Source organism: Melopsittacus undulatus, chromosome 20, assembly GCF_012275295.1.
Source record: "Melopsittacus undulatus isolate bMelUnd1 chromosome 20, bMelUnd1.mat.Z, whole genome shotgun sequence".
Lineage (NCBI taxonomy): Eukaryota > Metazoa > Chordata > Aves > Psittaciformes > Psittaculidae > Melopsittacus > Melopsittacus undulatus.
In genome coordinates, this window is record NC_047546.1 from 388,835 (window position 1) to 413,310 (window position 24,476).

At 53.3% G+C, this 24,476-nt stretch overlaps 2 protein-coding genes across 3 annotated transcripts; one reads left to right on the forward strand and one right to left on the reverse strand.

Moving 5' to 3' along the window:
• Positions 1-32: 32 nt before the first annotated feature.
• MSTO1 (misato mitochondrial distribution and morphology regulator 1) lies at positions 33-3,889 on the forward strand. Its single transcript, XM_034071310.1, has 13 exons — positions 33-165; positions 243-366; positions 439-493; positions 811-1,099; positions 1,166-1,329; positions 1,440-1,557; positions 1,650-1,784; positions 1,893-2,045; positions 2,352-2,483; positions 2,710-2,891; positions 3,068-3,166; positions 3,265-3,383; positions 3,587-3,889. The coding sequence occupies exons 1-13, from the start codon at positions 91-93 to the stop codon at positions 3,823-3,825; spliced, it is 1,884 nt and encodes a 627-aa protein (XP_033927201.1). The 5' UTR covers positions 33-90; the 3' UTR covers positions 3,826-3,889.
• LOC101877025 (GON-4-like protein) lies at positions 3,816-24,464 on the reverse strand. 2 transcript variants are annotated; one of them, XM_034071195.1, is made up of 31 exons: positions 24,228-24,464; positions 23,315-23,476; positions 22,797-22,993; positions 21,898-21,972; positions 21,523-21,573; positions 21,108-21,158; positions 20,357-20,452; positions 20,074-20,178; positions 19,112-19,282; positions 18,343-18,535; positions 17,806-17,907; positions 17,127-17,167; positions 16,734-16,837; positions 15,773-15,971; positions 15,327-15,413; positions 14,851-15,022; positions 14,538-14,682; positions 14,230-14,380; positions 13,503-13,619; positions 10,999-12,723; positions 10,336-10,579; positions 9,672-9,853; positions 9,357-9,554; positions 8,763-8,906; positions 7,853-7,996; positions 7,390-7,509; positions 7,047-7,160; positions 6,459-6,666; positions 5,476-6,127; positions 4,892-4,994; positions 3,816-4,589 (listed from the first exon to the last, which is right to left on the reverse strand). In XM_034071195.1, the coding sequence occupies exons 1-31, from the start codon at positions 24,433-24,435 to the stop codon at positions 4,440-4,442; spliced, it is 6,411 nt and encodes a 2,136-aa protein (XP_033927086.1). In that variant the 5' UTR covers positions 24,436-24,464; the 3' UTR covers positions 3,816-4,439. The 2 variants fall into 2 exon arrangements, 1 of the variants encoding a protein (XP_033927086.1); XR_004550419.1 differs by lacking the exons at positions 3,816-4,589; positions 4,892-4,994; positions 5,476-6,127; positions 6,459-6,666 and having other exon boundaries at positions 7,296-7,509; positions 24,228-24,312.
• Between the last annotated feature and the right edge of the window lie 12 nt (positions 24,465-24,476).

Sequence of the window (24,476 nt, forward strand, 5' to 3'; positions counted from 1 at the left end):
GTCCGCGTCCGTTCCTGTGGGGGGGGGGGGCGCCGGTGCTGACGCGCTTCCCGTTCCCCGCTGCGGGACGCGCATGCGCCGCGGGGCGCGATGCCGGCCGAGGCGGTGACGCTGCAGCTGGGGCCGTACGCGGGGAGCACCGGAGCGCACTGGTGGGGGCTGCAGGTGCGGGACCGGAACCGGAACCGGGGGGGGGGGAACGGGGCGGAACCGGCGCGGCTCTGACCCTTGACCCCCCGCAGGCCGCCGCGCTGCGCCGCCCCGCAGAGGCCGCCGAGCTCCGGTCCTCCGCGCTGCTGCGGCCTGCGCATGCGCCGGGCGGGCGGGAGGTCCACGTGCCGCGGCTCGTGGCGCTGCAGCTGAAAGGTACTGGGGGGCGGGGCCGGAGGGGCGGGGCCAGGGGCGGGGCGAGCCCCACGTGACCGCGCTCTCCCGCAGGCAGCGGGGGCGCGCTCAGGAACGGGGACGCGTCCGTGGAGGCTCCGGTGACCTGGTGAGAGCGGGGGGGGGAGGGGGTGGTACCGGTGAGTGCGGGGGGGGGAGCGGTGGTACCGGTGAGTGCGGGGGGGGGAGCGGTGGTACCGGTGGGGGGAGGGGGTTGGTGGTACCGGTGAGTGCGGGGGGGGGAGCGGTGGTACCGGTGAGTGCGGGGGGGGGAGCGGTGGTACCGGTGGGGGGAGGGGGTTGGTGGTACCGGTGAGTGCGGGGGGGGGGGGGGAGCGGTGGTACCGGTGAGTGCGGGGGGGGGGGGGGAGCGGTGGTACCGGTGAGTGCGGGGGGGTCCCGCAGCTGCCCCCATTTGTGTTGCAGGAACGGGGCTGTCGCCGCTTACCTGGACACCGGGAGCCAGGGAACGGGTGTACCGGCCTCCGGCAGCGCTGAGGCTCGAGGTGTGTGCTCGGATGCAGGGGGGACGCAGGGACCACGTCCACCGGAGCAGGATGCTCCGAGCCCGTGTCCAGCCGGGCCCGGAGCACCACCGGGGATGGGGCACTGGTGCTGTCCTGAGGGGCTTGGGACTGATGCTGGCCCCTGTGCAGTGAGCGACAGGGAAACCGATGGGATACAGGCTCCTGCCTATGGACAGAGGGGAGAAAGAGCAGGAAATGCATTAAGGAACTGAAGGCTTTTGCTCACCCAAGCGGCTGTTGGGAGCTGACGGGAGCTTCCCTCTTCCCATCTCATTCCAGGTGCGGCTCCTGCCCCTTCCCCACTTGCTGCTGTCCAGGACGTTCCCTCAGGCAGGAATGTGCCGCTCTGGTCCCATCACCCCAATGTGCAGCTGCATCCCAAGAGCCTCTACATCATCCGGCAGTACATGCACGATGGGTACGGCCTGGAGGGCTGGGATCCCTTACCTGGGACGGGGGCTTCATTCTGCCTGCAAGGAATGAAGAGGGGAACAGAATCAGCTCCATTCTTGTTCCTTTGTTCCATAGGGACTGTGGGTGTCTGGAAGCCTTTGCCCAAGGGGAAGGTCTCCTGCAGGACCCTGCGTGCATGGAGGAGCTGGAGGATCGCTTGCACTACTTCACTGAGGAGTGTGATTCCCTTCAGGTCTGAGAGCTCAGCCCCAGCCGCCCTTTGCTTTCAGGACCCTTCCCCATTAGGGTTTGAAGGCTCTGAGGTGCTGCCCTTGTTCTGTGCAGGGTTTTCAGGTTCTCTGTGACCTCCACAATGGCTTCTCGGGAGTGGGTGCCAAGGTGACGGAGCTGCTCCGTGATGAGTATTCAGGGAAGGGGATCCTGAGCTGGGGCTTGACGCCAGCCCTGAGCAGTGGGGCTGTGAGTAGGCAATGGGAGACCCCCAGGAGCAGGCGCTGCTCCCGTGCCCGGTGTGGATGGGATGGGGCCTTGGGTGCAGGTTGTAATGGTTGTGTTCTCCCCCTGCAGGATTCCCATAGGAACGCCTACAGACTGATGAACACAGCCCTGGGAATCATCCATCTCTCCACTCACAGCTCCCTCTTCTGCCCCATGTCCCTCGGTGGGAGCCTGGGGCTCAAGCCACAGCCTCCTGTGACGTTCCCATACCTCAGCTACGATGTACGTGTGCTGGTCTCTGCTTTGGCCCTGAGGCTTCACCCCCCATGTCTCCTTTTCACCCCATAGCAAACAGGACCCCGTTGCCTTTGCGCTGCTGTCACAGCGGCAGCAGTGACAAAGCACTTGCCTGGGCTGGTCCTGGGTGCCCTCTGGTGCTGCAGCCTTGGCTCAGCACCTGAAGCTGCTGACAAGAGGATGGGCACCAAGCAAAGAGCCTCTGCAAGAGCAGGGGTCCCATCTGCTGCAGTCACAGCCCCAGGAGCAATGGGTCCTGTCCTGTCACATCTCCCTTTGTGTCCCTTGCAGGCCTCCCTCAGCTCCCACAGCAGTGCCATCCTGGCAGCAGCCCTGGATACCCTCACTGTTCCCTACCGGCTCAGCTGCTCCCAGGGCTCCATCCTGCACCTCGCTGAAACACTCAACTTCTCTGGGAGAAAGGTGAGGATTAAAGGGCAGCAGCAACCACTGGAGCTGTTCTCCACGTCCATCCCCACATGCAGGGCAGGCTGTGGGGCAGGGCAGGACAGGCTGTGGGGCAGGACAGGCTGTGGGGCAGGACAGGCTGTGGGGCAGGGCAGGCTGTGGGGCAGGGCAGGCTGTGGGGCAGGACAGGCTGTGGGGTGTGGGTTCCAGGCCATCACTTGTCCCCCCTCTTCCCTTGCAGGTTGCAGCTGCTTGGGCTTCTGTTCCCTTCCCTGCCCTCCACGGCTCCTCCCTCCCTGATGCTTTGTGCACCCACCAGGACGTGCCCTGGAAGCTCCTGGCTTCGTGCAGGGAACGAAGGGGCAGCTCCTGCTTTGCTCAGTCTGTGGTGCTCCGAGGGCTTGGCAAGGACAGAGCCAGCAGGTGAGGAGCATCCGAGCTGCTCTGGCCCCAGCACTGAGCTCCAGGTGTCACTCACCCTCCTCCCAGTAGCATCTGCTGCTCCAGGCGGTTGTGTGTGACCCCATGCACAGCAAACCAGCAGCTCCGTGTTCCCAGGTGGGTGCTGTGGCTTGGGGTTGAGCTGGTTTCCTTTGCAGCTCTCCAGGAAGGCAGCCCCGTTCTCCCCTCCATGCCTGGGAGAGCCCTGAGCTCATCCTGCAGCATTACTTACACACTGCGTTCCCTGGGGCCTTCAGGTGGGTAACGTGGCTTTAGGTTTGGGGTCAGAGCAGGGAGCACTCAACTGGGAACTGCAGGGAGTCTGGGATAACTTCATTCCCCTTCCTCCTTACAGCACATCCCACGTCCTTGAGCAGCCATGTTACACCCCAGCTCCATACCCCCAGTTCTTCTCTCCTCGTCTCAGCAGACAAGGCTTCCTCCTGGACCAAGCTCCCCCTTCCTCCCCAGCAGGTAATGAGCACCCCCTCCACTTGCTTTGCAGCAGGAAGCGCTGATGTGGGGCTTCAGGGGCCAGAAAATGCCTCAAAAAGCTGCCCTTTTGGGTGTTTGTAGGGCACAAAACTGCTGAGTAGCAGCAAAGGATCTGCCAGTGAAGCAGAACAGGGAGAGAACGGGGCTGGTGGCTCTATTGACACAAAGCTTTGTCCCTGCAGCTGTGGAGAGCATCCCTGTGCTGGCTGCCCTCCGGTCTGCCCCAGTGCTCCACACGCTGCTCTATGGCCTGTACAAGGACCTGCAGCAGCTGAACCCACGGCGCTGTGCCAGCTTCTTCTCTGCTGGCCTGGAGCAGGAGGACTTCCAGGAGGCCTTGCACAGGCTGAGGACTCTGTCCCAGTGCTATGAGACTGAGCTGGAAGCAGAGGAATCGGATGATGAAGCAGATTCCGACTGACTCAGCTTTATTGCCAGAGGGCAGGAGGAAGGATCACTTTGGGAATAAAGGGAATGGCTTTTGGGATGGCCCCACTGCTGCTTTCAGCTACCCCCTGCCCCAGGCTGGCTGCAGGCCTGCAGCTCCCTGCACTCGGGTGGGAAGGAGGAACAGGGGGGGTTGTATGGCTGGGGGCTCTCTTCACCTCTGCTCTGCCCCAGTCAGACCACACAATAAATACCCAGCTCGGGGTGGAGCTTCCCCACCTACAAGCAACACAAGGGGAGAACTTAACCAACCCCCTCCCATCGTGTGTTGGTTCCACCACAGGAAAACAGGCTTCCTATTAACAATATTTACATGCTTCGAAGGCTGTGGTGTCCACAAGCATCCATTCTGCTGCTGGAGGGCCCCAGGGAGCTTCTAGAGCCTCTCACACCCTAACACCTTTCTCCAGGCCTTTAGTGCAGCTTGACACGAGTACAGCAGGAAAATGAACCCAAACCAAGGCCAAAAGTGCCATCTTCAGTACCTGTGCAAAGGTTTTTCCTTTACCCACAGCACAAGCCTAGCAGCAAACTGGCAAACACCTCCCTTCTGGTGCAGGCAGAAGCTTCTCAAGCCCAGACCAGCCCTCAGTCATCAGGTTCCTCCTCAGAAAGCAGCAGATCCTTGTCTGACAGCTGGTCCGTGTTACTGGTGCTGGTAGCATCCTCCTCATCCTCAGAGCTCCCATCACAGGACGTGTGGAACAGCCTCATCAGCTCTCTGAACCTGTGTGACACCTGAAGGGAGATGCAAGCTGAGGTTATCCTTTGGTGCTGCAACAAGGGGATGGCACAGGCTGGAGCTGGGGGGGTTTGGGCTTTCATGTTAAACCCACAGCAGGTTTTTATGCAGGGCTCAAGGGAAGTGGGAGAGCACCAGGTGCTTCGGTCTCCTTGGTTCTGTTTGGCTGCACCAGAACACACCAGGACTTGGTCTGAGCTTTTGGTTCCCAATGGGGATTACTCCTCCCTGACGCAGCATCAAACCAAAGCTCCACATCCCATCCTTCCCCCCTGCCCCATTGACTGCAGCCCCTCACCTCACTGGCGGTCTTGTTGCCCAGTTTCTGGGATATGGCATGGAATGTTTCCAGCTGGGCTCCCTTCTCCTGGCACGTGGTGAGGATCACTCTGTCGGCCTCCCTGCAAAACAAGGCCCTGCCTTGTGCCTTTCCTCACCCATCACAAGAGTCAGCTCAAAGCAGAGCCTCATCTGGCCCAGGTTTAAGGCGTTTTGAAGGTCAGGAAGTGACATCCTTCCCAGCTCACAGCATTACAATTACCCAATTACACTGCCACAAGCAGACCCCGTTTCCCCCAGAAGCAGCAATGAGAGACAAGAGGGAACAAGGCAGGAGCAGGCAGAGGGAGGGAGCAGAAGACATCTGGAAATGGGAATACACAACAAAGGACTCCATAAGACAAAAGCTGAAGTCAACCACTGCATGCTCAGGGGACGGGAGGTGCAGCTCAGGCACCTCCATCCCTGGCAGTGCTCAAGGCCAGCTTGGATGAAGCCTTGGGTGCCCTGGTTTAGTGGGTGTCCCTGCCCATGGCAGGGGTTGGAACCGGATGAGCTTAAGCTCCTTCCCAACCCGAAGTGTTCCATGATTCCATGACCTACCTGGTCCACAGGACAACCCTCTCTCCGGTCGAGCTGACTTTGCTGTTCTTGGCACAGACGGTGGCTTCGGTGACTCTCTGCTGCTGCTGCTCCTCATCCCTGTGCCCCATGGAGGCAGGGACCCCTCTGTCCTCTGCCTGCTGGGAGTGCTGCTGCCCCTGGTGCTTTGCATCTGCCTTGGCCGGGCTCTGGGTGCAGCCCAGCTCATCCACAGCACATGGGGACCGGGAGCTGCGGCTCCTCCCCAGCGCCGCTCTCCTCCAGCCCTGCTTTGCTTCAGCTTTCCCACCCAGAGGCAGAGGGGACCCCTCGAGTCCTTTGACACCCGACTCAGCCGCTGCCGGCTCAGGATGGAGCCCTTCAGTCTGAGCAGCAGAGGAACTGGGTCCCCTGGAAGCCTCGTGTGGGGCAGGGCCACAGGGCAGGGGGGCAGCTCCTTGCTGCTGGCTGGGTCCCTGCCTCCCCACAGGGCCAGGGCAGTCTTTGGTTCCTTGAGGTAGTTTTAGAGCTCTGTGGAGCTGGGGCCCTGTGGGGCTGTTGTCCTTCGCAGCAGCTCGAAGCCGGTTCTCAGGCTCTTCAGCTTCACTCATCTTCCCTTGCAGATGAGGTCCTGGGGGGAGCCCACACAAGCTGGGATGAGCTCTGAGAGAACCTGGGGAGGTTTCATTGTGGTTATTACATGCGCTGTGAAGGGAGGGAGCAGCTCTGGAACCCCAGCTGTGGTTCCCCATCCTCTCCTTCACACAAGTCAATGCTCTTCAGCACTGCAGGTGCTGCTGGGTGAGGGAGGGCAGGGGCTGGAAGCACAGGAGCTTTAAGGTCCCTCCCAACCCAGCTGTGATCTATGGTAAACGCACACTTGGAGCATCCACAGGGGATGAACACAAGGTAAGAGAATGAAAGGTTCTCAGACTTCCCCTTTCCACTTGGGTGAGCCAGCTCAGAGGTGACAGAGACCTGGCTGGGCACAGGCTGAGATGTACCTGAAACCAGGGACTCTGCTTTCCTAGACCCAGTTCTTGGTTTGCTCTGCACTTCCTCTGCCTCCTCTCTGCTCTCCAGGCTTTCTTCTGCAGCCTCCTTGGACATTGCAGACTCCTTCCCTTCGGGCTGAGGACTGGATTCTTGTTGACCCAGGTTTGCACTGAGCTCTTGAGAATCCTTGGGTTTATAGAACTTGTTTTCACACACCTGCAAACCAATTCAGAGGGATAGAGTTACACATGGGGCAGATATCCAGCCAAACCTAACACCTTCCAAAGCATTCCTTGGCCCTTGCAAAGGCTTCAGTTGGCACTTAGATCTGAGTCTTTCCTTAGGAAGAGGCTCAGTTCTTTCCACAGTGGCCACAAAAGCATCTTCCAGTTAAAAAGCTTAATTCTTAATACCCAACTTGACATCATTGAGCCCAGCAAGGAGGGGCAGTGGGAAGCGAGCAGGAGATCTAGAGGGGAAGATGCTATTGGGCATCTTCCTCAGCACATCACGTTGGGGACACGAGGCTGGAGAGATCATCACAGCAGGGGTCTCTTGGCAGGACCCCACTCCAGCGACTGGGCCTAGCAACTGACCTTACTACTGCAATGGCTGCAGGTCCTCCTTTTGCTTTTCTTTAGCTTGAGATCGCTGCTCCCTTCATGGCAGGAGCAGGAACATTCCTTCATCCCATCCACCCACTCGACCTCCTGGAAACAGACATATTCCAGCTGACAAACACGCATGGAACACAAAGGTGAGAGGCAGGGGAAGGTGAACCCCAGAGGGAGCAGTGGGGCTGGGCCCCTCTGCACGCCCCCAGCCAAGCAAAGCACAACAGAAACCTTTCAGTCCCTTCCTTCAGCTCTTGCCAGGCTCTTGCCCTGCCTCTCCCGTTCGTCCTCATGGGATCTGCTCAGTGAAACAGCCCAGCCCCACCTTGTCATTGGTGTGGCCGCCCAGCTCTTTCCGCTTCTTTGCTCTGGAGGCTGAGTGCATCTTGGCTGGTTCCTCCTCCTCCTCCACATCGGGCAGGGACACTTCTTCAAACCCATCAAACTACAGGAGAGAAACACAAACCCTGCTCTTACCATGACACCCAACTTCATTCTCCCCATGATGACTGAGCTCAGCTCCAGCATGTGACAAGTTCAATGATGTTCAAACAGAGATAAATGCTGGAAAACCATAAATGTTTGGTTTGGAAAGGACCTTAAGATCATCCAGTCCCAATCCCTGCCATGGGCAGGGACACCTCCCACTGCTCAGTCCACCAACAGCTATCCCAGCCCTCTGCTTCCCTCGCTCTGCCAAGGCAGCCTCAAGTCGAGGTCTTGAAGCTCAGACAAGTCCAGTTCCTCCTCTTTTAGCTTTTGGGGTCTTAGGGAAAAGGCTGCTCCACCTCATATTCCTTCTCCTCTGTCCAGTTGATCTCCTCAAAATCCCCCATGCGGCTGGCTGAGGGCCGCAGGTGATCGAAGAAAACAGAGAACTCATCCTGCAGGTGGTCGTGGCCTTTCAGCAGCTGCCACATTTGGGTCTTCAGCTGAAAGAGAGGAACAGAGAAAACAGGACTTTCATTCCATGCTGCCACATCCTCCTCTGAAGGGTTTCTCAAAGCAAGGGGAGCATCAAGGCCTGGCAGACCCTCAGTGTTGCTGCTGTTCATGGCTATGCTGCACCCATGCCACAGCCACCTTCAGCCCTTGTAACAGTCCTCCAGTACCTAAAAAGGGCTGCAAGGAACCTGGAGAGGGGCAGGGGGTTGGAACTGGAGGAGCTTTAAGGTCCCTTCCAACACAAACCAGTCTATGATTAGCATAGAAATATCCCTCTAGAAGCCCAAGCAGACTCTGTAGCACTAAACCAGAACAGACAAAAGCAAAGAGGAGGTAGGAGAGGAGACAAAGAGGCCAATTGACGAGGAAGCCTCTTGAAGGAGCAGCTTCACTTCTCTACCCCTGCTTAAGCTCGTGTGGTCCCAAAGAGCACCCAAGGGAGCCCTGCAGCAGGGGGGCAGCAGGGGGGCTGCAGGGGGGCTGCAGGGGGGCAGCAGGGGGGCTGCAGGGGGGCTGCAGGGGGGCAGCAGGGGGGCTGCAGGGGGGCAGCAGGGGGGCAGCAGGGGGGCAGCAGGGGGGCTGCAGGGGGGCTGCAGGGGGGCAGCAGGGGGGCTGCAGGGGGGCTGCAGGGGGGCTGCAGGGGGGCTGCAGGGGGGCAGCAGGGGGGCTGCAGGGGGGCTGCAGGGGGGCAGCAGGGGGGCAGCAGGGGGGCAGCAGGGGGGCAGCAGGGGGGCTGCAAGGCTGCCTGCTCACCTCAGCGATGTCCTGGGGCAGGCACTCAGTGCAGCTCTGCAGCACTTTGATGATCTTCTGATGGTGAGCAGGGTTCTCAGCAAAGCAGATCTCCAGCTGCCGGAGGAACTTGCGGCTCTTCTCGAAGGCCTGTTGCTCCTCAAACTGAGCAGAGGAGAGCACTGAGCACCCTGCTCAGGACCCCCTGCCCCACAGCCAAACCGGCTCGATGCTGCTTTCCCATTGCCATTGCCTCCCAATGCAGAAGTGGGAAGAGGTGGAAGAGAAACAAGGCTCTGTAGAGCAGGATTCCTGTCAGCTCTAAAGCTTTGCTTTCCATCAGAGGCACAGCAGATAGGAAAAGCCAGACAGGATTTCCAGTGAAGGCTGATTTGGGAGACAAGGGAACTGTTCCACTTGCTGTGTCTGCACAGCCTCTGCAGTTAGGTTCTGATTCTCCAAAGCAATACTGAGCATGAGACTTAAACCCTACTTATAACCCAACGAGGCAAGCAAATGACTTACCAGCTCTTTACCTTTCTTGCCCTAGAAAGAGCTCCTTATTCTTTCCCTCCCCAAGCATTCACATCACATTTATCTGCCCACAGCACCTACCAGCCCACACTCCAAAGCTTGCTCTGGAAGAAGAAAGGCAGCAAAGTCTGTGAGCAGCTGGGGCCAGTCATGCAGCAGCTTCTGCAGGGTGGAATAGAGATCCACGGCCGTCCGCTTGTCCGGGCTGACCTCAAACTCATAGATAACCCGCAGGAAGTCTTCATACTTGCCAGGAATGTGCTGCAAGGCTTCCCGCACCTGCACAAGCATCAGGACAACATGTTATCCCGCATCCAGTTAGGAATCCTTCAGCTCTTGCTACCTGAGCAGTGTCAGAGGACTCCAAGCATCCGCTGCTCCTCTGGCCTGGCTTACCCTGCTTAGATAGGCTTGTGCAAACGCCAGGTCCTTCTGCTCCCGCAGGGGATCTCTCTCCAGGATGTCCTCATCGTACAAGAGCAGCAGCTTGGATGTATCCTTGCTGGCCCGAGCCCGTCCCCTCTTATTCCTGGTTCTGTGGGAGCTCCTGCTTTTCCCAGGGGCTTTCATGTTTTCTCCTAGGAAGAAGCACAAAGAAGTTGGACAATTCCCTGGCCTGGCAGCTGGTTCCTCTCCTACATCAATACTGCAATAGGAAAGAAGGCTTCCAGAGTTGGTGAGGAGTTACCTGGTTACACTCACCTGTAAGGGTAGGAGCAATGCACTTGTTGTGAGTGAGGCTCCTAACACCTTTTACATTGCCTGCTTCTTTTCCTAGCATCTGGGTACAGCAGCAAAACCATCCCAGCTTTACTCAGACCTACCAACAGCTACATCTACTGCACACCAGGGTGACCAGAGCTCTGCTGGGAGCATCAGAGCTGCCTCCTAGCACTTGCCAAGGGTTCTTTTAGCTTATTATCCACAGGAATAGTCAGCATCACAGATAAATAACTAGGGGAAATGCAACCCAGGGACAGTGCCCCCATCCCTCTGCTGTTCATGCAGAAGCAGCCCCATTGCCCCATGCCCTGTGTCAAAAGAAACCCACAGGACTCACCTGCCGGAATCCTGTGGGCTTCCACCTGCGGGGCTGCCTTTGTCAATGGGAAGGCAGATTTGGGTTCCTCTGATGTATCTCCACATATTTCATCATCTTTCTGGGAGCTCTCTATTCCTTCGCCTTCCTCCTCCTCCTCTTCCTCGGGCTCAGAGTTCTCTTCCTGGGAATTCTCTTCCTCAGAATCTCCTTCTTGGCTTAACCGTCTCTTGGTTGCCAACCAAGTCAGCTTTTCCATTGTCTCCTTAGAAAGCAACAACAAACAACATCATCTGCTTTGCTTTCAGTGGTTAACATCAGGCAGCAAGCAGCTCCCTCCAGGAGCAATCACCCCACTGGCAATTCCAACAGCCAGTTTGACCAGTAGAGGGTCCCACTGAAGGGCCAGAATCCAACCACCACCAGCTCTATTTGTGTATTCCAGAATCTGCCACTGCTAAAAGCCTGATGTTGGACAGAATTCCTTACTGATCTTCTCAGCTCCCAAAGTCTTGCTGGAATTGGGAGCTGGAAAATAACTGTCCCTTAAGTCCTTGCTCTTACACAGCTGACAGTCCAGCTTTCCAATTGGATTCCAGCTGTGATTGGCCCTGACTCCACTGGGGTGTTTCAGGATACCAGCAGTTGCCATTAGCAAGGTTTAGAACCTTCTAGAACTCTTACCTGAAGTTCTGGCACTGAGAGGATGGATTCTTCTGAGGCTGATGACATTTCTTCATCCTCATCTTGTGTAAAGTCATCAAAGTCATCTTCTTCCTCTTCTTCTTGCCCTTCTCTCTCTCCGCCAGCTTCAGGGCCAGCCGGTGTCCCCACAGACTGCCCATCTATGCTGGATGAATCCTCTGGTCTTCCCAGAGGACTACTGAACTCTGCCTCGACATCTGCTGGGTAAGAAGGATTCTTTGGGGACTCATTGCTTACTTGTGGTCCAGCAACAGCACCTGCATCCAGCTCCTGTTCACCGTGGGGAGACGACTGCAAAGGCCAGCGGTGTTCTTCTCCCTTCTTATCACACAACTGATGCTCCTGTTTCAGTTCCTTCAGGTCATCTGAGCATGAACATGCAGCCTCCATGTTCAGCTCCTGGCCAAGATCCAGCATGAATTCCTCCTTCGCTTCAGCACACACAAGATCCCTCTTCTGCACTGGGTTTACTTCCTTGGTAGCATCATTCGGTTCTTCGGATTCAATTTTCCCTGTTTCATCTGGATCTTCTAAATGAGGCAACAGGTCCACAGACAACCCCTCAGAAGTGTTCTCCTCTCCTTCCACCACTGCCCAGCCACAGCACTCACTGCTGTTCACCTTCTCCTGACTGCCATTGCTTGCAGGGGCAGGATGGGCACTGCAGTCCTTGGGGGAGAGAGCAGAGCACGAAGTGTACAGCTCGGAGGGTTCAGCCTTGGCCTCTGCTGTGCTCTTGTTGTTTCCAGCAGAGCAGGAAGGAACCAGATTCAGCTGCTCCTCATTCTCACCAACAGCTGATGCCGAAAGACCAACAGGGTTAGGGGACACGATCAGCGAAGGGATTGAAGAAGTCACCAGAGGCTGATTTAATGGACAGGGGAAAGTGGTTGGATTTACCAGTAAGGTTGTGACTGGAATGGCCTGAGCGCCTCTACCAACTGTGGGGTTTATGGGCTGAATCATATTGCAGCCATTGCCTATATTCACCACCTTCACTGTGGTAGCAGGTACAGTGAGGATGACAGGAGACGGCTGAATCAAAGGGGAAGCCTTGAGCAGTGGGGCAGATTTTGCCCCTTTCTTCCTCTGGTACCCCTTACGAACACAAGGCCTGCGTGCCTTGGCTCCAGCCAAAGCTGGCAACATCACTTTGGGCTGAATGGTCACTGGGTTGGAGGACACGAGAGCTGGTGGGACAGCAGCTGGGAAAGCCTGTCTGGAGTCCGAGGGGGAAGGAGAGAGCACGTTCTGGAATTCCAAGGCCTCCCCACTTCCTACCACTGCTGGAATGTTCATAGGCTGCACTCCTGGCACCGTCTGCACCACTGGAGCTGGCTGGATGAGCCGGGGAATCTGAAGCATCACTTTGCTGGGAGGAGCTTCGGGCTGGGCCAGCTTCACAGCTCTCTGCATGGTGAGAGGGGCAGCGCTGGGCTGCAGGCAAGGACTCGGTCGGATGAGGACAGGCTTAAGAGCTGAAGCCCTCTGCCTCCTCCAGGCCCTCCTAGAGAATCGATTGGCAAGGGGCTTGAGGGTCAGCACGAGGCCCTTTGGCATGAGGAGAGGATACTTTTCATCATATTCTGTGTCTGAAGCTTCCTTTCCTGCCCCCAGGACACCTTCTGCAGCAGGTGAAGCTGGTGCCTCCCTGGCATCTTCTGCCAATTGCTTCAGTTCCCTCTGAATGGATGGCAAGCTTGCCTAAAGGGAACAAGAGTTCATGATCTCAGTCCTTTGCCTCCTCCTCTTATTACCCCCTTCAAAGAGCACCACAGAAGGCAACAGAGCAACCTGCTTCTCAAAGGAAAGCAGTTTTAGTTTATACTCCTGCTCATTACTGCCTAGCACTTGATATTTGCTGTGTATTACTTTATATGCATGGGGTTTACTCAAAGCCTTCCACAGAATCCGAGAGCCTGAAAGAAACAAGAGAACTGAGCTGCTTCAGAAAGGTTCCTTCAGTAAATACAAGACTCGGGGGGAAGGAAGCTTCACCACAGCAATGAAATGCAATGGGTGATTAAGAGCACTGGATTTTATGGCATCCAAGCCTAATTCTGTCCTGACTCACTATGGTCACTGTGTCAGTGCTGATTAACAACCTAACGAAGCCCAGTAACAAATATCAACGCATCAAACCAGAGACATGCAGCAAACCAGGGAGCAGGGATGGCCACACTCACTTCAGTCACTTGGCAGCTGGGCAGACAAGCAGCAGGAGCACTGCCTGATCCTTACAGGTTGCCAAGTACTACTGGGTTTGCTACATTTCCTAGCTAGAGTCAGCAGAGCAGATAAGCAGGATGACAGCAATACAATCGGGTAGGTTTTGACTTCAGAGCTGTAGCTTACCCAACAAACCCCTCTGGCCATAGGCTCTAAAGAAAAAGGAAGAAAAACCCACCACCAGCACCACTACCAAGAAAGAAACCAACCCAAACCAACCTCCCCCACATACACACGTTTATAGCAGGAACTACCTTCAGCCAAAATGGGAGGCGATGCTCTTCTCTCTCCACAGGAGGCTTCCACTCATCAGGCTGGACTTCCTCACAGCACTTGAAGAGAACAGGCAACTGCTTTGTCTTCTTGTAGTACTACATGGAAAGAGGGGAGAATGGAAGACAAGAGGATTGTGGTCACCTGGCTGGGCAGGATAAGGGCTGTGCTCTGGAAGTGTTCATGTGAATGAAGTGATTCTCATTACTACTTTGATAAAGGAAGAAAGAGCAATAAATGCTGACAAGAGCTCGCTGCCACCTTGGCTTCTCAAAAGGAAGCATGAAGTTCTAGCAGACGTGCACTTGCTTTACGTGCTTCTGGTTCTTGCTCTCACTCCAGCAGTGGCTCTAGCTTACGGGACCTGCTGGACATTCCCCATGGCTGCAGACAGCCCTCTGGTTTAAGCTTCACTACTCCAAGTTTATCTGTATGAGCTGGTCAGGATTACTGAAGCCACAGTTGGGCTGTCTGCCAGTGCTGGTCTCTTTAGTCAGAACAGTAAGAGCAGTACTTGCACAGTCCAGAGGGTGAGGTCTTTGTGAAGATATCCTCATTGCTAATGAAAGGAGGATATTTTCTTCCAAGACAATAGAGCACAGGCACAAAATGATCCTTGGCACAACCAGCACAGCTCTTCCTGTACAACAAACCCGCAGACATGCGAAGCTGAGTGATACCAACCCAAAAGCTACAGGCACCACTTACTCTGATGATGTTATCAGGGGCTCGGTTCATATTGAGGTTCTTGATCCTCACTGTGAGCTGGTGGGCAGTTTTTGTTGGCAAGAGATATTTGCTGATCAAAGGCTTTGGAAACTCTGTCCCTTCAAAGTGTTTCAGACCTAAAGCTAATAAACTGGAGGAAGAAAAAGGGGGAGAGGGAAGAGAAAAGGCCCATTAGACAGGATGTCAGGCTGCTGTTTGGATGTGCTGTTCCACAGGACACAGCTAGCCCCAGATTTGCAAAGCAGCCCCATTCATGTGCATTTCCTGCACCAATTCTAAGCTCTTACTTGTCCTCCGCCTTGGTGAAGATGATCTTGTCCCGTGGAGGGTTTGCTTTCAAGGAACATATTGGCAGTAACTCAGGATACATAAAGACTCTCCTTGTTGCCAAAATCCATGCCACTTGCTTTGGTAAACATGGGAATTCATTGGCTGTGAAGAGAATTAACTTACTGTGGTGCAAGCAAAAAGACTGTCAATGGAATGGGTGGATTTATGGACAAATACCTCACAGAATCAAAGGAAATCCATCCCAAAGAGCAGCCTGAACCACCTCTCATTGGGAACACCTTCCCATGGCTTCTCCCTTCAGATACTCACCACTCTTCTTCACAGCTTTGCGAGGGCTCCAGTCAACTTGGACTTGGGCATGAAAATCCTCAATGAGCTGCAGTGCTCCCTTCAAGTTGCAGGGCTGGAACATGGTCTGAAACTTGGGGTTGAAGGACAGGCGAAGGAGTGTGGAGCTACGAGCAAAGTTGCCAAGCTCACTCTGCCAAGTCAAACACAGAGGAACATAAACCAAGAGGCTTTCCAATGGAAGGTGAAGACAAATACTTTCAGTATTTCCAAGGAAACAGCAAACCAAAATGACATTTCAAAGCCCTGTTATTAGTGAGCATGATGTGAATTATTTCTCTGAGTACTGAGCATGTTCATAGTAAGCTTACAACATCATCCCCTTCATGAGTGGTAGTTTCATTTAAGGGCATCAATGAATTCATCTCTCTAAACATCTCCAGCAACCAGCAATCATTAACATTCACTTTTAGCTCCGATTTGAGACATATCCTTACCAAAAACATCCTGGTGGTACTGGCCTCAGAACTTAAAGCAGGGTTGGAACTTGCGAGGAGATGGATTTGAGTCAGAAGCTGAACATGCTTGAAGAATAAAATCAGACAAATGGGGGTTTGTTTTCAGTGGATCAGAAATCCAAGAAACTGGAAAGCACAAGTACAGAGGCACAAGAAATATCTCCTGAGCACCCCAAAAATCACATTCGGACTCTAATAATCTCTTAAGCAATAGAAAGCTGAGGGCAAACTTGAATCTCCATCCAATTCCCATTGTCCTTCAGTGGAACTGGGCATGCAAACGTCAACTACAAGAGCTCCAGCTTCAAACATGGCTTTTCCAACTCATTGCTCTAAGAAAGCACCCCCATATGCTTGCTGTACCATTGCCTTCCCCTGCCCCTACAGTATCCAGCAAATACTGAGAGCAGGTAACACTTTATTACCTGCTGCATTTGCTGCTGGAGCCTCTTCCTTTGCACACTGTCCAGAACAAGGCTCTGGAGAGGCTTCTCATTCTGAGGTTTGGATTTCTCCATCTCCTGTGGTGCCTTAATGGAGGACTTCTTCATCCTCAGCTGCTCAAGCTGCTCCTTCACCGTCCGGTGTTGTTCGTTCAGTAAATTGGCCAGGGGCTCTTCAAACCTGGTTGAGACCAAAAGAGGATGGTATCCAAGCAACAACCAACCTGGCAAACCCATGCTTGGCCACAAAACAACTCCAAGAATCTTGTAGATGGATAAAACTGGGGAAGAAGCCACCAGAACTGCCCCCAAAGGAAAGAGTCACACAGGTAGCTACTGTCAAAAGACAAATCATACAAAGTACGAGAGAGCATCCAGCTTCCCTGCTTCTAGTCTGTAGCTGGTTGAAGAGTTGCCTCACTCCCCTCTGGTACTGCTCATCCCAGAGAGAGCATCAGGAAACCCCAGCCTTCACTTTAGCTCCTTTCCCAAACAGATACAGCTTGATCTTGAGCTGATCTGCCCCAAAAACCAGGAGACACCATTCATGCTGCAGGTCACCTTCAGCCACTTGCTGTAACTGGTTAAACAGACTGACCCAGAAAGAAATGCTTTAGACCCTTCCGAGTCACTGTTTCAAGTATAACCCATCCCAGAAATCCTTGAAAGCCAACTTCCAAACTTTATAAGCACCTCAGCCCTAGGCCTCAGCTATATTAAGCAGTCTTCCCTTAGAAAAGGCCACCATTACATCAAAGCTATTTACTTAAAAGGCAAGGTGACACTTGGCCAAACCAGCTCCTCCAGTTGCTTGTCACCAAGCAGTGGCCTGTGCTCAACAGCCATTACCTCACTGGGGGATGGCACAAGAAAACTGCAGGTAACCATAGGCTTTTTAGCCAAACACTGTGATTTTGCAACCATTTATAACCATTGACCCTACCTAAGTGCCTGGGGTGTATTGAAGTTGGGCCGTGACTCTGTAACATTATCCTCATCTTCTGGACCTTCATCTTCCATGTTGGAGAAACCCATCTCATCCTGAAACTGAGAGCAAACGTGTAGCAGCACTCAGGAACAGAAAGCTTGAGTAGCACATTGGTCTTTAGCTGAGACAGCTCATGACAACCCTCAAGCACAGACATTCATCTGCAGGGATTTAAGGAAGTTCCTATGGATGCTCCTTCCCATGGCTAAAAGTGACACTTTCATGACAGGATCCCTTTGCAGTCAGCACTAAGCATCTTCCTGGGACCACCCCTTTATGGCTTTCACGAGTTCATGTCAGAGCTGAGATAGATCTGTTCTTCAGTGCTATACCCAATTTATCACTTACTGTCTCAAAGAGCTCCTCCATCAGTTCATTCACTTCCTTTTCTGCAAGTAAAATTAAAAAGCATGAGGATTTCTTTCCCAAGAAACACTGTCATAGTATCAAGTCACTGAAGGAATCTCTCTTCAAAAGCAAACCCCTCCCCTTGCAAACAAAGGACCATGAAGGAAAGACCCTGATATTACACTCTTTTCTAATGCTGGACCCCAGAAAGCTTCAGCTGAGACTGTTCTGAGTCAGAAATGGAATCTAAAAGCTGATTTCCAGAATTGAGCTGGAAGTTAACCTGGGATAAGCCCTAAACCAAGTTGCTTTGTTGAGAAGATGAAAAATGTGATGTTTATAAAACTAACTTGAAGACTGAAAGGACTTGGAGAACATGGAACTCAAGTCACAGGGCAAGCATCCAGTTCTGCATTGGCCAAAGCTTTATGCTAGCACCTAAGGGTTATTCTTCAGTCTCTGCTATGGAGGAAAGCTGCATTTGACAGCAGAGCAGCTCTGGCCGGAGCCTTCCATGTACGCACAGAAAGGCAGCTCTGCAGAGTCAGGATGCAGACTGGTTTCAACTAGCCTACACAGGAAGAATCTTGGCACCAAAACACTTCCCAAAGCGAATCATTAATCCTAACAAGAAAGGAGATGTGATTCCCACAGGAGGTGGGATTCCCAAAGGACTTACTCGTAATCCTCACAGCACGATCATTCCTGAAGTCTTCTGTATCTGGTTCATCCAGATCTTCCAGGAAATTGTACTCAGGGTCATCATCATCATCTGCTTCATCTAATAAGAAGCACGTTTTGAAACATCATTACCCTGCCCCAAGACCAGCTGCCAGGAGCAGAAGCAGTTTACTGCCTGACCCAGCACAAAGAGCATCCTTATTCGTAGCCATTTCCATTTAGAAGAGGTGAATTTATTCTCTGGCACCTGAGTCCCAGCTCAATTTACAAAGACTGAAGTAGCAGGATTTCAATTTGTGCTTTACATTCCATGTGCACAGCTGTAAGCAGCTGGGAAACTGAGGACAAAAGGAAGTCAAGTCCCAAAGCTTGTTCTTGTTTCTTCTCAAAGAGCAAAGCAGTTGCTTTTACCAAAACAAGTCCTGTGCTAACAAGGAGTGTGATGCACTCCATGGATTCAGGCATATCAGTGCTCAGCTTCCTGACACAGCAGGATGGATTAAGGGCTGAAACACAGACATTTACTGATGGTTACCTTCATTCTCCACATCATCGTTCATGAGGCCTCCAAGCCACCTTTTCCACTCTTCATCATCTGCAGTGTTAGGATCATACATATCAGGTGTGATATCCGGGGCTCGGAGCTCAGCCTCCAGCTGCCCAAGAGGAACATCCTTCAGTGGTCTCTTGGATCGGGTTCGGAAGGCAATGAGGCTGTCTTCCAGAGACTGAAAGGTGAAGGGAAACCACAAGGGAATTACAAGTCTCTGCTTCTCCCACTTTCTCTGGCAGCCAAAAAATCCCAGTACCAAAAATCCAAGATTCCTGACACAAGGAATCCTTTACTTTGGTAGAAAGCCAAACTCATTCCTTTTGCTATTAAACTGCTACTGGTGATAACTATATTCTTGTTCATTTGGCTTATGTTAAACTCTTCTCTGCTACCAAAGAAGCAATCCCCACTTGCACTGTTTTTCTCACTATGACAATGAAACCATGTTCTCTTTACAACCAGCTTCCTCAGGGCTTACTACAGACGTGCCTGCAAAACACAACTGACAGGTTAGCTTTCAAAAGGAAAGCTATCTTCACCAGTCATGTCAATGTCATAGAATTACATCGAGCAGTCAAAACAGTGCTAGGGAGAGTTACGAGCAGAAACAAAGTGTAGTTACAACACAAGAAACCAGGAGCATGTCACTAACACCATTTTACTAACAGCTGCCTTTATTCTCTCCCAGAGCTGGCATCCTACACACTGGGGAGACTCAACCCACGCTATTCCAGCATCCCCAAAGCAGTACCTGGTAAGAATCCATGCATACTGGGCTTGAAGCCAGTTCTTCATCCACTGCATGCAGCTTCTCCATGAACGTGCTGTCTTTGTTTTGCTTTGGTTTTGGAGGTGGTGGAGGTCCCATGGGAACTACTTCAGCACTAATATGTCTAACAACAGGCGTAGTGACCTTTTCCATCTAATTAAAAAGGCCTTTGTGTTAGAAGGGAAATGTCTGTTCTAGATAAAACAAGGACAGAGCAAGTCTCTGTGTGCTCGGCCAGAGCCTAACACAGCAGAAACGAGAGAAATGCTTCACAGAAGGAAAGGGATTCTTTATCCTACCCTCACTTTATCTTTCAGGAAGCACAAATAAACTCACTGTTGAAAAGCCAGGCAGGAAAGATGACATTTGGAAGAGCTGAGTATCAGCCTCAAGGTTACTAGAGCTGATAAACCTGAGCACCAGTGACTGTGGCACACTCCCAACCCTCCCAATAGCAAGCAGAAGGTGGAACTATCGGTACATTATTGCTCTTTCTTCAACTCCAGTGGCAGGGGTCAGTTCCCACGCATGCTTTCTCATTGTTGTCTGTTGATCCTCGGCTCTCACCGCCCTGCACATCCTCCCACTGGTTAACAGGCCCCAGAAATAACCTGTCTGCTTTTGGCAGCACCACTTCCTCCTCCTAAGCCAAGCACAGAAAGCAACTCCCCTGCACTCCTCTCCCACACAGGCAGAAAACCAGTTCTTATCTGAGAAGAGCCTCTTGCCATTGCCAGTGGTTTTAAGTAACTCCTTTATTTCAGATTGAGCTCTTTCTGCAGGGGTTGTGCTTCACTGCTCATGCAGGACCCGCTGCAGGGGGACCCTGAAGCCACACAGCACCTGCCCCACACCACAGCCTGAAGCAGTAGGATCTCCTTTTGCTTTTGCATTAATGGCTTAGGACTAAAGACCCAAGTTGCTTCTAAAGAAAGCAAGTTTACCTCGCAGAGAGTCCCTCCCTCTTCATCAGAGGATCGCCTCGTCCTAGATCGCTTTGCTCCCCGAGGAGAAGAAGCAGTGCTCTCTACATCACTTTCCAGTAAGCTCTACAGCACAAAAGATGCAGAAGGCAACAAAACACTGTTTCAACTCATATTCCAAAGCCATTGAAGACAGATTACTAGAAGGGCTGGGACAACTTAGGAGTTTTCCCATGTTAAAATGCTAAAACATGCAGGCAGCTCCATGCTGAACACAACACATCTTTGTCCAAGCTGCAGTTACCTCTTCTGCAGTCTCGTCCTCATCCTCATCCTCGGGCTGGTATTCTTCATCAGAGGAATCATCTTCCTCAAGAGGAATGTCCACAAACTGAGGAGGCTGCAACAGAATGGGACAGACAACTTCTTACAGGCGAAAGAGCTGCACTGTCAGGTCAAAGCTGAGGAAATGCCCTGAAGCTCAGAACGGGAGGAAAGTGCTGAGAAAGGCTGCAGAGACCAAAGAAATGCCTGAAGTACAACAGGTAAAGTGCTTTCAAATGCACAAAATATTTACATTTGTATGATGGAAACACTGCATGAGCAAACACGAACTTAGAGATACGTTTCTAGCACCTGAATGGTCATTCCCTCCTGCCACACTGCTGGATCCTGCCTACACCTAAATACCAAAGCTTTGGGGGCAGGCAAAGAGATCCAGGCTGTCTTTCCAGACAGTAACACGAGGTCTGGGCACTAACATTCACCATCAGAAGTTTCATCCAGGTAGAGGCTGCTGCATTACCAACGTGGGAAGCTGAAATGACATCCCTATGGCATGTCATCACCTCATCACATTCTGTCTTCCTCTAAGGGTAGCTCTTTCGGGCCTTCTCTGCACCCACTGCTACGTTAACTGCCTCGTCCTGTTTGCAGTGCTCCTGGTCACTGTATTGGCCGTGTTAAAGATGAATCTGCTCCACCCCTCCAAAAGATTCCTTGCTTTCAGGGTGCCCCTAGTACAGTCTCCCACTTCCCAGCAGTAGCTGACTTACCTTCACCTCATTTGCCTTCTTGATTGGAGAAATATTCCACGTTGGAATCACCTAAAGATAGCAAAAGCACTTTAGCTGGCTCTGAAAAGCATGGTCTGCACAGCTTCCATCTCTTACACCAAACCAGTACTTGAGCTTGAGGCCTTGTCCTCCAAACACCAGACTTCCCACAAAGGCTTTCTGAGCTGCCCCTGTGATCCCTGCAGCAGTAACTTCAGGATACTGCCCATTCACTGCATTTTCTAACTCTGACCTGGTTCTGTTCTGCCCATCTAAAAGCTTTACGCTGCTTTAACTGCTTTTTCTCACATGAAGAACAAATCAAAGCACCCTTTACACCTCCATTAGAAGACCCAAGTACCAAAGCCATTTGGGAGGGGGAGGCTGCAAGAGTAAAAGCAGATCACGTACTTACCACTCCTTTCTCCACAACTTCCTTCAGTTTGGAACGAGTCATTTTGGGCTCCTGAGGGTTTAAAAGAAGACAACAGCAACTTATTCAGCTGCTTTTCTTCACTGCAAACATTTCCCCAGCAGCTCTTCACTACAAGGCTTTTCTCTTCCTTACATCCACTGCCTTTTAGGCAGGATCAGAGTGACATCCAAAATAACGCCTCCTAATCCTGTTCCATCATTTACACTCACACACAGACACTACTCACTTCATCCAAGTGGTAATGAAACATCAGTTACGGTCCTACCTATTCTCTCCATAGCACATCATGGACCCACAAGGTAGACTGGTGAAGGTACCATACATTTAGAACAAGTGAAACCCCTTTTTACTTACAAACAAAGGGATATCTTCAGTCTCACTGATGGCTGCTTTCATCATGGCAACCACATGCTCGTTTGTGATCACTTCCTAAACACACACAAAAAATGGATCTTTTACATTGTTTGTTAAAAAGAAACAAACTTAAGGGTAAAATAAACTAGTTAGAAACATGATGGAGAAACAGTCAGGGTACAATAGACTTTGTAATTACACAGGAACAAAGCAAGACTGGACAAGGAAATCTGAAGTAAGCATTAAGGAGTGATAACAGCATCTGCCCCACGCTGCCTGGCAAGGTTCCCCAGAAGAGATTCCCAGCAGAAGGACAGAAAAGAGCTGAAGGAAAAGCCCACCCCAATTCCCCTTCCTTTGTGTCACATCATGAGGAAACTGTCCCTGGCACATGAGGAACGCTGCCGTGAAGCTGCACCAGCTTCCACAGGGGTAAGGGTCTCATTCCCTAAGGAAAGCACGGAATAATCTGTGCTTGCAACATCGTGGTCCATCATTTCAGGCAGCATTTTCTAGAGTCCAAAGGAAGGCAGAAGGGAGCCAGTATCTGTGACTCCATCTCCTGAATGCCACCATAAGGTTCCAGGGAACGTAGGCGACTCTGAGCCATCTCCAGCCCCCACATGGTGCCGTGTGACAGGGAGAGATTTCATTTCTGGCACTTGCACAGCATCAGCTGGTGCCTCTGCCTGCCAGAACCGTGGCAGCCTCCAGTGTGTGTGCCCCAGCCATGGCAAGAAGGGAAATCCTTGAGCTGCCCCGGATGGGAACAGTACCTGCACAAAGCAAACCCAAAGCAAAGCAAAGCACACACACACACGAGCCTCAGATTAAAGCCTAGAGAGCACTGCCTTAGAAAGCTGAGCACTTCCCTCCCTGTCGCATCGCTCCACACTCACATGCAGGATGTTCCTCACGTTGACAACGGTCAGGTTGTGCTGTTTAGCTCCATCTTCTAAGGTGCGGTCGAGGGTATCATCCAGCTTGATGTCACAGGACAAAGATCCCTCCTCCTCTTGACTTTTCCCTTCTCTTTTCCGCTTGGTCGCCTTCCTCCTCCTCTTCCTCCTTTCAATATCCTCTCCATCTTGCTCCTCTGAACATGAACAAACTCGGGATCACCCTCCCACCCAGTACATCCTGAGAACCCGATTTAAACCACCCCAAACCCAACAGCTCCACTCCTGCAGATACTGACGTGACAGCAGCTTTTCCAGAGGAGATCACCCAATGCAAACGGCCACAAGAAAAGGGACTGAACATGAATGTGTGACCGATGGACTCAAACTCTGCAGGGCCTGAGGGAGTCCCTCGAGCAAATAAAGGACGTGTCTTTGCCATCTCTATTGGCTTGAGCTTACAGCAGGGTCTCAGCAGCCCCTTTACCCCTGTGCCACATGGAGCTGGGGCCACTCACCTGCTCTGCTGCTCCTCAGCGGCTTCACCACAGCAGGACTCCGAGCAGGCCCCTGCAAGGGGCTTCTCCCTGGAGCCTCCTGCACCGGGGCCTGGCTCTCAGGCAGGCAGGGCTCTCTGTGCACGGTCCCTTCCAGCTCTGTACACAGCGTGGGCATCTTCCCTGCGGACACAACACTGCACTCAGCACCCACAGCCCTGCCACCAGGCTGCTGCTCTCCATCAAGCTTATCACGACCCATTCAAACCAACGGCATGAGCCTAACACAGCCTGTGGATGGGATCCACACATCAGAGGCTGGCTGCTCCAAGCCTCCCTGCTGCAGAGATGCAGCGGCGATGGGCACCAGCAGCCAGGGAACGTTGTAGCTGTGTGCAGCGTTAGGATGGGGTCTCGGAGCCACCTCAGGCGCTTTAAAACCACACCAGTGCTGACAGAGGTGCTCAAAAATGGGTCAGAAACAGCCAAAACCGGCTGCAGAACCGGTTCCAAGCCAGGCTTGATGCGTTCCCTGAAAGCAGCTCCAAAGAAGCAGGAAAAGGGAAGAAGCGAGGGGGCCATGTGGGAAACGGGACACAACCGCTTGCTTCAATGGGGTTAAAGATGAGGGTATCCGGTACCACTCGGATGGGGAAGCCCCCTCGAGCTCCACGCTCTGGGCCTCGCTGTTACAGCCCCCAAAGGACCAAACCCAGGGACCAGACGAGGAAACCGGGGCTGGATTGGTGCAACCGTGGCTGTGAGGCTGGAGAACCCAAAGCGGCTCCGGAGGCCCCGGGGCCCATCGGCACCACCGGGAGCGGCTCGGCCTCCCCAGGGCTTTTAAGGCCGGAGAAGGCCCAAGCTCCCCCAGCCGGATCCCTGCTCGTCCTTAACCCCCCAGCACCCGCACACAGCTCCGGTTCCCCGTTACCTTCCGCTGCCGCCGCCTCAGGAGCGCCCGGGGCCTCCTTCGGGCCCGGCCGCTTCCCCCCCTTCAGCGAGGCCTCCCCGGGGCCCCTGCCCCCGCCCGGGCCGCAGGAGGAGGAGCCCCCGTGCGCGCCCCCGTGCGCGTCCCCGTCCTCGCGCGCCCCCGCCGCCCTCCGCTTCTTGCAGGGCAGCATCTTCAGCGCCAGCGCCATAACGGCGGCGGCGGCGGAGCCGGGCCCGACCCGCCGGGCCC